Source organism: Cricetulus griseus, chromosome 3 (genome assembly GCF_003668045.3).
Source record: "Cricetulus griseus strain 17A/GY chromosome 3, alternate assembly CriGri-PICRH-1.0, whole genome shotgun sequence".
NCBI classification, from domain to species: Eukaryota; Metazoa; Chordata; class Mammalia; order Rodentia; family Cricetidae; genus Cricetulus; species Cricetulus griseus.
Window position 1 is genome coordinate 261,318,445 of NC_048596.1, and position 12,370 is coordinate 261,330,814.

General features: G+C 41.7%; 1 protein-coding gene across 2 annotated transcripts in view; it reads left to right on the forward strand.

The window, feature by feature from the left end:
• The window catches only part of Tmem170b (transmembrane protein 170B), a 39,099-nt gene extending 26,948 nt beyond the window's left edge, over positions 1–12,151 (forward strand). For both annotated transcript variants that reach the window (XM_027410415.2, XM_035442932.1), the window contains one exon: positions 4,882–12,151. In XM_027410415.2, coding sequence (XP_027266216.1) covers positions 4,882–5,012 — 131 coding nt within the window. In that variant the 3' untranslated portion in view covers positions 5,013–12,151. The remainder of the gene's footprint in view (positions 1–4,881) is intronic.
• The last annotated feature ends 219 nt before the right edge of the window (positions 12,152–12,370 follow it).

Sequence of the window (12,370 nt, forward strand, 5' to 3'; positions counted from 1 at the left end):
TGGCCCCCACTTTTGGCTGTTTTCTGAACCCTGGGGCAGCTCACTGCCACAAAGGATTGTTTGCCACAAAGTGGATTCTGGCCGCAGTGTGAGGAAAGCCCTATCTTTATAATGCAAGGGCTTCTTCCTCCACCTGTTCCAGAGTGATTAGCATATCTTGTCTGAAAAGGGAAGTGCTCTCCCTGTGTCTGTCTCCTGACATCAAGACAATAATGAAACCCATGGGGGAAATAGTGATTTATCTGTCTGTCTGTCTGTCTGTCTGTCTGTCTTTTTAATCTCTTCTTTACTGTTTGGTTTCTTGGGTTGGTTTATTTGGGGGCATTGTGTGATTTATCCTGTGGTTTCTTTTCCACCTTGTCACAGATCAGGTTTGAGATGAGGGCCCAGGCCCGGGTGCAGCTGCTGGGGTCGTAAGAGAGCCGTTGGAAAGAGAATGGAGGGAGTGCTAAAGGGTCTTCAATTGCTAGGCAGAAACTTTGGATTTTTTTTCCTGCAGGCCATAGAAAACAAATAGGTATTTTATTTTCCCTTTTAAGAGATTCATTGGTGTTTTGTTTTGCCTGCCTGTACATCTGTGCACTGTATGCACGCACATCCAGAGGCAGGAAAAGGGCACTGAGTCCTCTGGAACTGGAGTTTCAGGTGGTGTGAGCTGCCACAGGGGTGCTGGGAACTGAACCCAGATCTTAGGCAAGAGCAGTAAGTACTCTGTACCTCTGAGCCATCTCCAGGCCACAGAGAGATACTTTTAAAGGGGGTTGATAAGGGCAAAGCTCTTCAGTTAGATATTTTGTTCTATAACTGTGTATGGACTATGTGAAAAGAAGCAAGAGAAATCCCTGAGGAAGCAGGCTCTCCCTGCCACAGCCACTAATAAAAACTACCTAGACAACGAGCTCTCAAAGAACACTGTTGGCTGGGTGGATGGAACAAAAAGAAAGCAGGACTTGGGGAGAGTCAAGGAGAATAAAGGGGAAGGCAGAGGAATTTAGAGGCACAAGTAGAGTCGGTACTGGTGTCAGGGTCTGTGCTAGGTAATGGCTGTGTAGTGTTCACTGTGGTGATTGACATTTAAAGAGACAGGAAGGAGCAGCCAGGTTGGTCAGATGTTGTAAACACTATGCCTAGAAAAGCACATTGGATCCCTGGAACTGGACTTGCAGGTGGTTGTGAGCCACCATGCAGGTGTTAAGAATCAAACCCAGGTTCTCGGGAGGAGCAGCCAGTGCTTTTACCCACCCAGCCATCTTTCCAGCCCCTCTATGTCTTTTCTTAATGTAACTTGTTGGTGGCTTATACATAGCTATACACTAAACTTAATAGTTGCTAAATATGCTTATCATGCTGATGGGATGAATGTTGGCATATATCCATAGATCCATTCTGTTTGTTACTTAGATCTTACTTCCAAGAAAAAGTGATGTGGTGTTGGGTTTTCTGTTTGTTTTTCTCATGCTAGTTAATATTGATACTGCCAGATTTGATTTAGACTGAAACGAGGGGTTGGCTGGGATGGTGTTAAGTGGGTAGCTCAGTGGGTGTGAGTAATTGCTGTGTAAATGTGAGGACCTGCGTTGGTGCCCCAGATCCCATGCAAAACCCTGGGTGTGGCTGCAAGTCTGTGGCCCCGACACTAGCGAGGGGTGAGGTTTTGGAGGTTAGGGGTTCGTGGACCCTTGCTTAGGTAGCCCAGCTGCAAATGGATGAGCTTCAGGGTCAGTGGGGTTCAGTGTCTCAGGGACTAAGGTAGAGTGATAGCGAAGGACACCCAGAATGACAGCATCCTCTGACCTCTGTGTGTGCACATACATGCTTAAAGGGTGTGTGTCTTTTGTTTTTGTTTGTTTTGAGACAGGGTTTCTCTTTGTAGTCCTGGCTATCCTGGAACTCTCTCTGTTGACCAGGCTTACCTTGAATTGAAAGGCTGTCTGCCTCTGCCTCTGCCTCTGCCTCTGCCTCTGCCTCTGCCTCTGCCTCTGCCTCTGCCTCTGCCTCTGCCTCTGCCTCTGCCTCTGCCTCTGCCTCTGCCTCTGCCTCTGCAGCCCCCCCTGCCCCTGCCCCTGCCCCTGCCCTGCCCCTGCCCCTGCCCCTGCCCCTGCCCCTGCCCCTGCCCCTGCCCTGCCCCTGCCCCTGCCCCTGCGGTGCTGAAATTAAAGGCATGCACTACCATGCCCCATTACAAATAAAGTTTTAAAAAGAAAACAAAAATGAGTTTATTTCTATATACTGACAAATTTTAGCTAGCTAATCTTTTATAAATATTTTAGCAAATGTAAAGGTGTAGGACTTGGACATCTTTTTATGGATTTGGTTTGCATTTTTTGTATAGTGATGGTCTCAGCCTCTCTCCCTTCACTTGATACACACACATTTTCCCCTCTGCACATCACTTAATCCTGTGCTTTTTTTGGATGCAGTGCATCTGCTTCCTTCTTACTCCATCACAGATGCTTCTCATATGTTCAGGCTGAGGTATTTGGTCTGGCATGGGGCTCTGCAAATCCCTTTTCTCAGGCTCTTACCAGTTCCTTCATCCAATGAGTTTATTGAGTAGCAGTGTCTAAATAGCACTGTAGTCAGCTTACAGGTCTTTTTTCCACACTTTTGGTTTATAATTTGGTGCTTTAGGAAATTCTGTCTACCAGAATAAAAAGACATTATGATATCTATTCTTTTTTTTAATAACTTTACCTATTATAGTAAGGTCTTTAACTCATCTAGAGCAGGAGTCAGCAAACATCTTCTTAAAGGGACAGATGGTAAATGTTTTAGACTCAGAGGCAGTGAGTCAGTTGCTCAAGCCTGCCATTCATTGTAGCACATTCGTTGTACCTGTGGGGAAAGAAGACTATTCACAGAAACATGTGTCTGGTAGTCAGACCATAACTCCTTCCTGACCGAAGTCTGCCTTTGTTTTTAGCATTAGGTGGGATCCCCTCCTACATGGTAAGTCAGTTTTCACCCCAGCACCCACTGAAGTAACATCCCAGTACCAGTCTGTGGATACTGCCTTCTTGTTCTCTGTATTCTCAAGGACCACGGATTCATCTTTCAGCTCTAGTGATTTCTTCATCTTTTTCTATTCTCTCAGCAAGGCCACTTTCCTAGGCCTCTGGTTTTGTGGTGTGTCATGGAGGTGGTATGGTGTGGTATGTCCTAGAGTTAGCTGTTCCCGAACTGTCCCTTCATGTGAACTTTAGAATATGTCTGAGTGTGGTTTTGTTAGCTTTCTTGGGAAGCTCTGGAATGTTAGGGTATGTGACATGTTCACTGAAGGAACTCACCTGCCCTTTCATCAGAGATTAAACTGTTTTCCTCAGTGGGAGGCCTGTGTGCCGTGCTGAAACCCCAGACGCCATCTTACAGTGGTGTCTGTGCTGCCAGTCAGACTTTTGTTGTGTTGGTGTGAGGAAACACTGTGATGCTTGGTTAGTTGTGTTTAGTTAGAATTCACAGAGGCCTCATGCTATGGAGAGATACAGACTGCCGACAAGCTATGCATTGAGACAGTCAAATATAGACTAGATCTGAAGAAATAACCAAAGTGTAGGAAAAAATAAAGAATTTGAAAACTTAAAATTTATTGAACAGTTATAAGCTGTTAAATGTAAAATGTCAAAATTGGCATAAGGAGAAATAGAAAGTACTAATGGAGCAGTAACTACCTTTAAATCATTGGAATGCTGAAGAACCCCCCCCACCCATCTCCAGACCCAAATGTGGTATTCAGGTCACCCCTACCAAAATTTTAGGGAGTATTTACCCCTCCCCCTTTAGTCCAAGTATTGCAAGAAGTAGAAAGAGTAAAACCTGCACAGCGCCTGCTGAGGCCAAGTGTGTCAGGAAGGTTAAAACAGTTAAAGACAGACTGCGTGGGCTCATAGGCCATGAGAATGCTGCCCCTGGAGTGTAGAGATCATTTTCTGGCATTGGTCGGGGGCTTTTGCTATTTGTTTTCAGATTGATTTGTTTATTTGTATGGCTGGTGCCCATGGAGGCCAGAAGAAGGTGTTGGATCCCTTGGAGTTACAGATAGTTGTGAACCGCTGTATGGGTGCTAGGAATTAAACCCAGGTCCTCTGCAAAAGCAGCCAGTGCTCTTAACCATTGAGCCGGCTCTCCAGACCCCACTTGTTTTGACTTTTGAGAAAGGATCTCACTGTGTAACCTGTGTGACCCTGGCTGGGCTGGGACTCACTGAAAACCATCTTCCTCTGCCTCATGAGAGCTGAGATTAAAGATGTGAGCCACTATAACTGGCCCTTTTCCTTTTTTCTTTTCTACTACTTTACCCCTCTCTCTTTTTCTTTCTCTCTCTGTTTTAAGGTCCCCTCTTTCATAGGATACTAAGCCCACTCACTTGTGTTTCAAAGTTTATGGTGTGGTATTATTTTTATCATTTTGTTATTTAGTCTGCCTGATGGAATGGTGAGGTATAAACTTCAATCTATTTCTTCCAGATGGCTGCAGAGTTATTCCAACACCATTAGTTGAATTGTGAGGCACGGATAAGCTTTTCCATGTCCTGGCTACTGGCTAGAATTAGTGCAGAGTTCCAGGGCCAGCCCCTAATTCTTTCCTTTCCTGTATATTACGGGGATGAGAGTTTATTCTGGAGTAAAAGATAATTGGCAATTTTTAAAACAATTTCCACATTAAAAGGGCTGAGAGCATACTCTGTGTATTATAACTCAGAGTTTTAAAAAGCCATTCTTGGATTCGATGGTTATGTGTCCTGCGCTAAAGGTAACTTTTAGCCAGTCACATGGAAAAGTGGGGATGTGTTAAGTGTTCTGCTTTGGTAAATGAAAGGGGACCTTTGCAGCAGTCATGTGGCAGCTGATGCCCTGCGTGACCTGTGCTCTGTTTCTCTCACAGGTGCAGCAGTGGCAGGCATCTACAGAGTGGCTGGGAAGAACATGGCCCCCCTGGAAGCCCTGGTGTGGGGCGTGGGGCAGACTGTACTGACTCTTATCATCTCCTTTTCAAGGATCCTCGCGACACTTTGAGGTTCTGAGGGAATGTCTTCTTAACTAAGGAAATAGATGTACAGCTTCCCCGGAAACGGCATTGTTGACCAGCTGAAATGGAATTGTACAAGCAGGGAAGACCTTGAGCTGTGTGGAAAGCCTGCCCTCTGGCGTCCGAGCGATTGCACTACCGCACTGCACCTTATGTGCCTCCATCCCAGGCAAGGTGCACAAGACACTCTGTGAAGCTGCAAGAAAAAGCACCTTGTTTAGCTGCCAATCAGGTTAACATTGGTGTTGAAATCATCGTTCTCAACAGTGTTCTGTTAAGTTACAGGGACGTTTTTAGAAATTGATCTATGTGCCAAACTTTTCTTTCTGTTAACATTGATCATGTGACAGTTTGCAAGTGTAGAGGTAGGTGAGTGCTGTGAAAATACTTGACATGGATTCAGGAAACATAGTCAGACTTTGTTTTGTGATGCTAACTCCCGTATGAATGCCGAATACCAGGCTTTCAGTACTAAGGAAGGTGTTTGGTTTTTAAAGATGAGTGTTTCTGGGATTTGGGGCTTTAATATGTCTATGTGTTGTTATTTAATTTATGTGGAAAACAATAGTCTTTTTCATGGAAGACTAGCTGAGTGTTCTAAGGACTCAAGTAGACATGGAGGGTGCACTCTTTTCAGTAACTTACACCCTTTGAATAGTTTCCCTTACACATCATATTCTATTTACATGGATTCAAAACCTGTATGGGTCAAACACATTGTCACTCATGTGTCATAAATATATAGTTGAAAATTTTTCCTTATAAATTTTGTACGAAAAAGTCTGAGATGCATGTTGCATTCTTCCACCCTTCTAAGAAAGCTTTTGCCTCGTATGTTACAGAACACAACCTTCTAATTCGTGTTGCAGTAGGGTTGTGTTGCACAGTGTACGTGTCTCCGAAGTCTTTGATTCTGGAATACTAAATGCTTAGAAAGTGGCCTAAATTAGGCTCTGGGGTTTCAAATGCCTCATTTATAGAAAACAGTAAGTACCTTACATAGGAAGAGCGGTAACTGTGGTACCCTGTATGTGTGACAGGGTTAGGATTACACTAAGTAAAGACTGGAGGACACAGTGTATCATTCTACAAGTTGACAGTTAGTCTGAGTGTGTCAAGATGAGAGGTTCATTTGAATGGTGTCATTTGAGTGTGTGTTTCTGAGTTAATACCTGAGTCAAATAGTGTCTCTGATTACATTCATTACAAGTAGAAATGTACTTTGTCTGTAAAACCCTTTAGGAGGCTTAGAAAAATACACAGTTGTCATGAAAACAAGAATTTGGGAAGGTACAGACCCTGGTTGAACTAAGTATTGTGGGGGGGGGGGCAATAACCAGTTCTAATTACAAATGTGCTAACTTAAAAGAAGATCCAGTGTAGAGATTATGAAGTTACAAGCAACTAAAAAAACAACAGCACTCCAAGCTTCTTAATTTAGTTTTAAGACTTTTATTATCCATACCCCTTTTTCTCCAGCAAAAAGAATATCTTAATAGTTTTTGGAGGGGCTGCTTATGCCAGTACATAAACCAATTTGTAGTGTGGCTTGGAAATTAAACAACCCCCAAAGTCAACTAATAAGCAAGTCTTCATTCACCCTTAGAGATGTGGGAAAACAAGTCTTGAGACTGATTGTTTTTATTGTATACAAGCCTGCTATTTCTCCCATGCATTCTTTATATTCTTTCTGTTTTCTAAAATGAAACCTAGGCGTCTTCTCCAGGTAATCCTGGTTCTCTTTCCCTGTTGGGCTGATTTCTGCTCTGCCCTCAAGTGACTTGTCAGGAATTCAGAGCTTTGTGGGCCAGCAGGAGAATTGCTAACACAGACAGTGTCTCGTGTACAGAACAAGTGTTTATTTTAACATGGTTATTTTATGATATAAGAAAGTTATCATATGAGTTAATATGGAGCCCATTGTTTAAAATCTAAAATTAACTAGAAATTAACTTGACATATTGAATATGTGAATGAATGGACCAAAGAGATTTGAGCTCCTGTTTCTGCTGTAGGATAAAATTCTGAGAGGGTTAATTATCATTTTATAGACTGTCCTGCAGTCATCTCATTATCAAGCTCATTTGCATTAAGAATTGTGTTTGTGTGTGTATATGTGTGTACTTTTAATTTGAGGGACATTTTTAATTTCTTTCTTCAGTTATTTCCATTGGGATTTTGTGTAACTATCACTCTTGGTATTTTTGAAATGCAGTTGAATAGTATGGATTTATGAAACTGTCTAAATAGCTATTTATATGGTGAAGTTTTCAAGAAGTTAGCTGTTTCTTATAGAGACAAATGTTTAATTATATATATTATACTCACAAGTATATCATTATATACATACATATATAGATAGCTATATATGAATACAGTCCAATTGGAAAGCTTTGTTTGACGAACATTTTCGTATTCTACTGGAGAAGTTGATATATTTGTTCAGTTAAATGATCTTTTAAATAGACTGGAGGGTATTTAAGATTTTTGCTGGAGACCCTTGTTTGGGACATGACAAAAGCTGTCATCGACATAGTCAGGTTCCATGTTCTGAAAACTCAGCCATGGTTTAGCAGTGAATTTTCTTCATGACAGATGAAAACTCTTTAGCACCAGGGCCTCCTGTAAGTTATGAGCGAAGCCTGGTAACTTCCCCGAGAAGGAGGTGAGGATGGCCCCTGGCACAGTTCCATTGGCTTCTCAGGGGACCTGAAATTTAATTTCAATTTAAAGCATCATTGTTAATTTAAAGCCTCGCATGTACCATCCAGTGTTACGGTCTTATCCAGAGTACTTTCTTAGTGTTTGCAGTACAGAATTCCGAGGTTCCTTTACCAAGCCCTAAAGGTTTTGTCTATGAAAGGAAGGAAGGCTCACTGGATAGTTTAAGATCAGAAAATGCTATAGGAAACAATGCTTCCCGCACCTTTCATTTCAGTAGAGGGCAGAGGGACCTCTGTCAGATGCCTGGCTGGCACTCACCGCCTAGCTCAGTCAGTGAGTTCCCCTTATACATATCCTATGTACAGAGATGGCTGATAGGATTCCCTCACAAGTCTCCCAGGAACTGGCCAAACAGTTTCGAACCCTAAAAATCGTGGGCTAGTGCCTTGTAGATTCCTGACACCCATTCTTCCCTTCCTCTCGTGGCCTCCTTTTCTTTTCTTATCTCATCCTCTGGATTGGGCATTTTGGTGTCTTAGATTTTGCTCTGAGCTAGGAGAGAAAGGACTAGATTGTGAGCCAGTGGTGCAGGCTTGAATCCAGGCTCTGTGGTCTTCCTTCACGCTGATCTGAGCATCACTTAACCATGCTTAGTTTCAGGTATAACCCTGAAACTGGATTAATGCTTCCTGGGTAATACATACTACATACATATCTGACAGTAAGTACTCAAGAGACAGGCAGTAGAATTTTAAAGTTAATTTTTGCAATACCCATTAGAGATGGTGTTTTGTAAAATTTACCTTTCTTCATCCATTTTCATTTTTTTCTGTATATTTTAAGAAGGAAAAAACAACTTACTTTCATCACCTCTTCTTTACTCTTAAAGTCAACAGATAAGTTTTCTAAGGGTGCTTTGTTGGTGGTGGTGACAGGGCAGACAGGAGTGAATTACGGCATTGTCACCACTGGTAATGTAGGAAGAGTAGATGTGGCCAGCATTTCCTCCACGGCTATTTCCTGCTTACATCTTTGCATTGGCTCAAAACATTCATTGACCCTTTTCCATATGCAGATTCTTGCCCTTGTTTTAGCTCCCCACCCCTCCTGGTCACCTGTCATCTATTACACTGTGCTTTTGGGACATCTGTGTCCTGTCACTGTTGGTTTTGGCTATTGTTTTGCTTATTGCCTATTTTCTATTTAACCTTAAAAAAATACCATTATCTTAAACTTATTACCATTTTATAATGTAGGGAGTGACAAGATGCTGAGAGCACTTTTGAACTATTTGCAGACGACAATACTCTTGCCATTTGAAAACATGTTTAAGAACATCTCAAAACAATCTTTGGAAACATCCCTGTTTGTTGTGTGTGTAAGACATGAAGAGTATAGAAAATTTACTAGAAAATTTCTGATGGGTTTAGATTACAGAGAAGTATGGTAACACAAGTTGAGTATAACTCAGTAAATTGCTGTTTCTTTTTAAAATCAGAGGTTATATTCTCAGTGGTTAGATGTGACAATCTTCTAGTAGTCTCCTGATTGTCCATAATTTCTCATCCTTTTGACACTGTTCAAGATATAAAGGACAGTCTTTGATTTTAAAATAGATTTTTTTAATAAATTATACCATTTGAAACAGAGGGAAATTGAAAGAGAGGAATTGTTAGAGAGGTCAGTGCACAAAAGCATATATGATCATCTTTCCTGTGTCATGCAAGCATAGTTAAGACTATAAACTACCATTGAGATACAAGTTTGATAATACCTCACTCCAGGGAGTGTGGGCACTACCAAACACATGCACTTAAAATGGTGGTGCATTTTTTGTGTTTGCCTGTCTCCCTTGAGGACCCCTGTTCCCTGTAGGGGATCCAGTGTGGTGTGTCGGTTTCTGAATTTGGCCTGTGAGAGAACCGCTAGGATTTGCTTGGCAGGAATTGATGCTTAATATCTGAAGTATTTTCAGTAAACAAGGAGATGCACTGGCTAGCTCTTTGTGAGGGCAGTGGCAGCATTCACCTTTCTGAGCAAGCTGAGCTGTGATCCGGATACCGTCTTGATTTAGGAGACTGGCCCGCACAGTCTTACCTATGTGTGTGACGCATGTGCTGAACTTAGGTAATGATTTCCTTGGGTTTGTAATTAATTCATTGAGTGGTTTCTCTAACAGTCCCTCCTTTCCAAAGCAGATGTCAGCTATCATTAGTTAGATGCACACAGTTCCTTGACAGAAGCTGAAGTGCTGCTCTACAGGGACTATTCAGTGCCTGTGTTTATGCAGTGGTTATCTCATGAGAAAGGAAGTAGTTGAAGGTCGAGTGGGGTGGGGGGTGGGGCAATGGAGGGCAGGACAATGTGATGATGTGATGCTCCTGTTTTCCTTTAGACGATACCCTGTACCCACACCTAGTGTATGTAGGCTCAGCTCTTGCCTTGGGGGTTCTCAGGTCTGTAATGTAAACTGGGAAACACTATGGCATAAATACCTGGGAAGAGGAGTGCTGATGCATGGTCATCTCAACTCCACAGCCAGGGCCCTTTTCCTCCTGAATGTGTATTGGTAACTACTTTTTGAAAAGTAATACTGCTGATGTTAAATGCTTTGTTTTGAGTTTTCTGTATTTGAGATAGGGTCTCCTCACTGTGTAGCCCTGACTAGTTTTGAACTTGTGACCCTCCTGTCTCAGCCTCTCAGGTACTGGGATTACAGGTGTGTACCACTGTGCTTGCTTCTTTGTAAATCAAAATGTTTACGGTTCATCACTGAATATGGTTGGGATGGAATGGTTTTAACGCTTTTCTCCTGGAAAGAAAAGCAGAGGCTTTTGTTTGCACAGTTTTTTTCTTAGTGTTTCTGACAGTGGACGTGGTTTCCATGGAGAAATATAGAAACATCCTAACTCTTCTCCCCAGGACACGCCCTTAGTCATGAGCTCTACCTGTTTAGATGAACAAATAGGAAGTTCCCGTGTTGCTCATTTTAGCCATATAATCTGGCCGACATTCACCTGTGGTCCCACCCTCAGTGTTAGCCTCTGCCTTAAGATGTTCCAGGAAGAGGGGGCAGGGTTAAAGTGACATGCTAGTGTGGCTTTGCTTAAGTAGCAAGTATAGTTGATCCAGCAGGTACTAAGAAACTCACTTTAAAATTTACTAGCTCTCAGCCCACTGAGGAGTCATTTAGCTGAACCACAGTACAAAGCTCAATGATGTCTCAGTGTCTTGAAAGTTAAGACACTTTTGGCTGGGGTTGGCACCAGTGGGCTGGCTTTATGCACACCACCTGCAGGGAGACTCCAGAACAATGAGGAGGGCCACTGAGACCAGTCCAGCTACTAACTTCTTATGTTACCTAGAAATTAGTCAGCCACTACTATGACAGGTGACAACTACTTTCACTATCCTTCACCATTCGGCATTTCCTTTCCTTTCCTCTGTTTTTTTTTTTTTGTTTGTTTGTTTTTGTTTTTGTTTTGTTTTGTTTTCTGAGCAAGTATGAAATGGGGAGAATGTAGTTCAGTAAATTAAATGTAGGATTTTAAAGTTGAGTTTTATAGTAAACTAGAGATTCCTGTGTGAACAGTGTTAGTTTAACATTGTAGTACAAAGGCAGGTTTTATGTAACCTTTAGAATTATGTTTGCCATCAGGGATTTATTTTTACAATAAAAATACTAAATGTACTGTGAAGCTTACAGACAGGAAGAATAGGTATTGGAGAGTGATACTCAAACAAGAGCGTTGTTTGATGAAGTACTTGCATTATGTGAACACAATTTTCCCTTCTGTTAAGACTATAAACTACACTGTATGAATATGTGTACTGCATGTTTACATAAAACAGTTTCATTTTAAAGGATTATTTAAACTATGTTTATATGTAATACCTAACAGGCTGTAAATATTGTATACTATTGATTTTTAATTTTATATGAGCGATTTTTTTATTTCCCAAGTCATGTACAAATCTCATTGTGTATATAGCATAACTCCCTGGAGAACACAAATTTTGCAGTGAATTTTAAGTATTTTAATTGCAGTAAGCATCGGGTTAGCCTCAGAGATGCTGGTCCTCATTTTGAATTATTTTTCACCACACATTTTCTTCAAAGGGCAGCAATAAACATATGCAAGTTATTTTGATTCTTGAAAGTTGGCCTGCGAAAATAAGAGCGCAGTTCAATTCAGTGCTGTAAAGGAATGATGCACAACTCACACCATCCCGCGTCTGGTCCCAGGATGGACAACTTCTGAGATCCGCACATGGCTCTCCTCTTTGTAATATACAGGGTGAACTGCTGACAACACACAGAACATCTGTTAAAGTGAATCCAGCACTTCAATGTCATTACACAGAATTTATTGGATTAAAATTTGTAATATACAGTATTTTAATAAAGTTTCTGTATTCAATTTCATGCACTTATATATAAATAAACCTGTCTTCAAAAGTTGTATGCAGTGCTGGGCTCTTGACTATAAAGCCTGTGTCTTCTCCACTCACTCGCGGTGGACTCTGTGCATTCTCTAGGCCAGTGATACAGCTCAGAGTTACGATGCTTGTCTCACATTCGTAAGATGTCACAAAAAGCCATAGACAAACACAATAATGTGGCCTCTCTTGATCTTTTGTCAGCTTTTTCTGGCCCAGTTTGACCTTTGGGCTATGAAAG